Consider the following 1,882-nt stretch of genomic DNA (forward strand, 5'->3'; position numbering starts at 1 on the left):
GGGTTTCACTATGTTGACCAGGATGGTCTCGATCTCTTGACCTCGTGATCCACCCGCCTCGGCCTCCCAAAGTGCTGGGATTACAGGCGTGAGCCACCGCCCCCAGCCGAAAACTAGTATTTAAGTGTACAAGACCATGAGGTACAGTAAGGTAGGCTCCATGAAGAAAGGGATAATGTTTTTCTTATTTATCACTATATTTAATAATACTTAGCACAGTGCTTAGAAACAGTAGATGCTCAAGTACTTAATCAATTTTTCTATTTAGTTGAAGCCTGTCTTTCATTCTTAGCTAGCTTGGTTAGAAGGACTCACCAAATGCAATAAGGTACTTCCCACTTGTAAGAATACTGCATGGTCTTACCAGTAATGGAAGCTTGTTAACACAGAGAGATTGAAAAGTCAAGACTAAATCTAGCTCCTTCATATGCTGGCACTGTCCTCACAGGGTAATAATCATTGAGTTAACTTTGGTCTACAAAAGAAAGAAATCCCAGACTTCCCTTACCACATGTCCTGTGTGGGGATTCTTATGGGCATATGGTGGTCCTCTTATATGGTTCCACATTTGACCAGATGTCATAGCAAGCACAAAACACTAGGAAACAAAAAATAATAAAATATTTATGGTCAAAGTGTTCTTGCCTTGATTAGATAATAGAAATATGAAAATGTGCATCTGTTTAGGTAAGACATAGAATTTTTTACAGATAAATGATTTATTAACACTTATATTTCATCCCAAGGACCATAATTCGGTAACACTTACTTCAAAAGAAAAACACTATTTTAAAATGATAACTATGCACACACAAATTTCAAAATTGAATACTAAAAAGGCTTTTTATAATATTTTCTGTCCAGGCATGGTGGCTCATGCCTGTAATCCCAGCACTTTGGGAGGCCAAGGTGGGTGGATCACCTGATGTCAGGAGTTAGGGACCAGCCTGGTCAACAGGATGAAACCCCATTTCTCCTAAAAATACAAAAAATTTAGCTGGGCATGGTGACACATGCCTGTAATCCCAGCTACTTTCGAGGCTGAGGCAGGAGAATTCCTTGAGCCCAGGAAGCAGAGGTTGCAGTGAGATGAGATGGTGCCACTGCACTCCAGCCTGGGCAACAGGGCAAAAGTCCGTCTCAAAAAAAAAAAAAGTAATATTTTCTGAACAACCAGAGATTTTCATAGAGATGACAGTCTGTCATTTAGGTCGAATAAAGGGTAGGTATAATCAGTTCCTTGAAGCTCTGGCCATCCTAATGAGATAATGAATGAAACAAACTGATTTTAAGACAGAAAATAAAAATATAAAAACTATTTTCCTCAGCTAAGAAATAAACAAAATGTTACTTCTCCTGTAAAAGCTTACCTAAAAATACATTATTAGGAGTTTTATTCAAATAATTTTTTGTCTTCTAAATTCACTCACCAAAGCTGCAAAAGCCCATCCAGTTTTATTAAAGAGAAATTCCATATTGCTTCTTCGAAGGTACACAAGTCCACCAATAACAGCCAAAAGCAATCCCAACATAAGGGGACCAGCATAATTTGGGGGTCTAATCACTCTAATCTAATGGAAAGGAGAGAAAAACATGTTAAAGTATAAATTTCTTTACTAATTATATGGGTCAAAATAAAATCTGAAGTGAAAGCAATCAAAATTAGTATGGTTACTTTCAGAAAAAATAATCCTTTTATTTTATCCCAATCAAAATAGTCTATAATGTAACCTAAAATAGGACAGAATAGGTACAATATTCTATTTAACCACAACATAACATCTTTTTTTTTTTTTTTTTTTTTTTTTTTTTTTATTTTTTTTTTTTTTTTTTTTTTTTTTTTTTTTGAGACGGAGTTTCGCTCTTGTTACCCAGGCTGGAG

At 35.9% G+C, this 1,882-nt stretch overlaps 1 protein-coding gene across 1 annotated transcript in view; it reads right to left on the reverse strand.

The window, feature by feature from the left end:
* MAGT1 (magnesium transporter 1) overlaps positions 1–1,882 on the reverse strand; it is a 64,077-nt gene that overhangs the window by 22,545 nt on the left and 39,650 nt on the right. Inside the window, exons 5-7 of the mRNA XM_037735354.1 lie at positions 1,431–1,571; positions 509–598; positions 316–376 (exon numbers count right to left, since the gene is read on the reverse strand). Coding sequence (XP_037591282.1) covers positions 316–376; positions 509–598; positions 1,431–1,571 — 292 coding nt within the window. The remainder of the gene's footprint in view (positions 1–315; positions 377–508; positions 599–1,430; positions 1,572–1,882) is intronic.

This window comes from Cebus imitator, unplaced genomic scaffold (genome assembly GCF_001604975.1).
Source record: "Cebus imitator isolate Cc_AM_T3 unplaced genomic scaffold, Cebus_imitator-1.0 Scaffold783, whole genome shotgun sequence".
Taxonomy (NCBI): Eukaryota; Metazoa; Chordata; class Mammalia; order Primates; family Cebidae; genus Cebus; species Cebus imitator.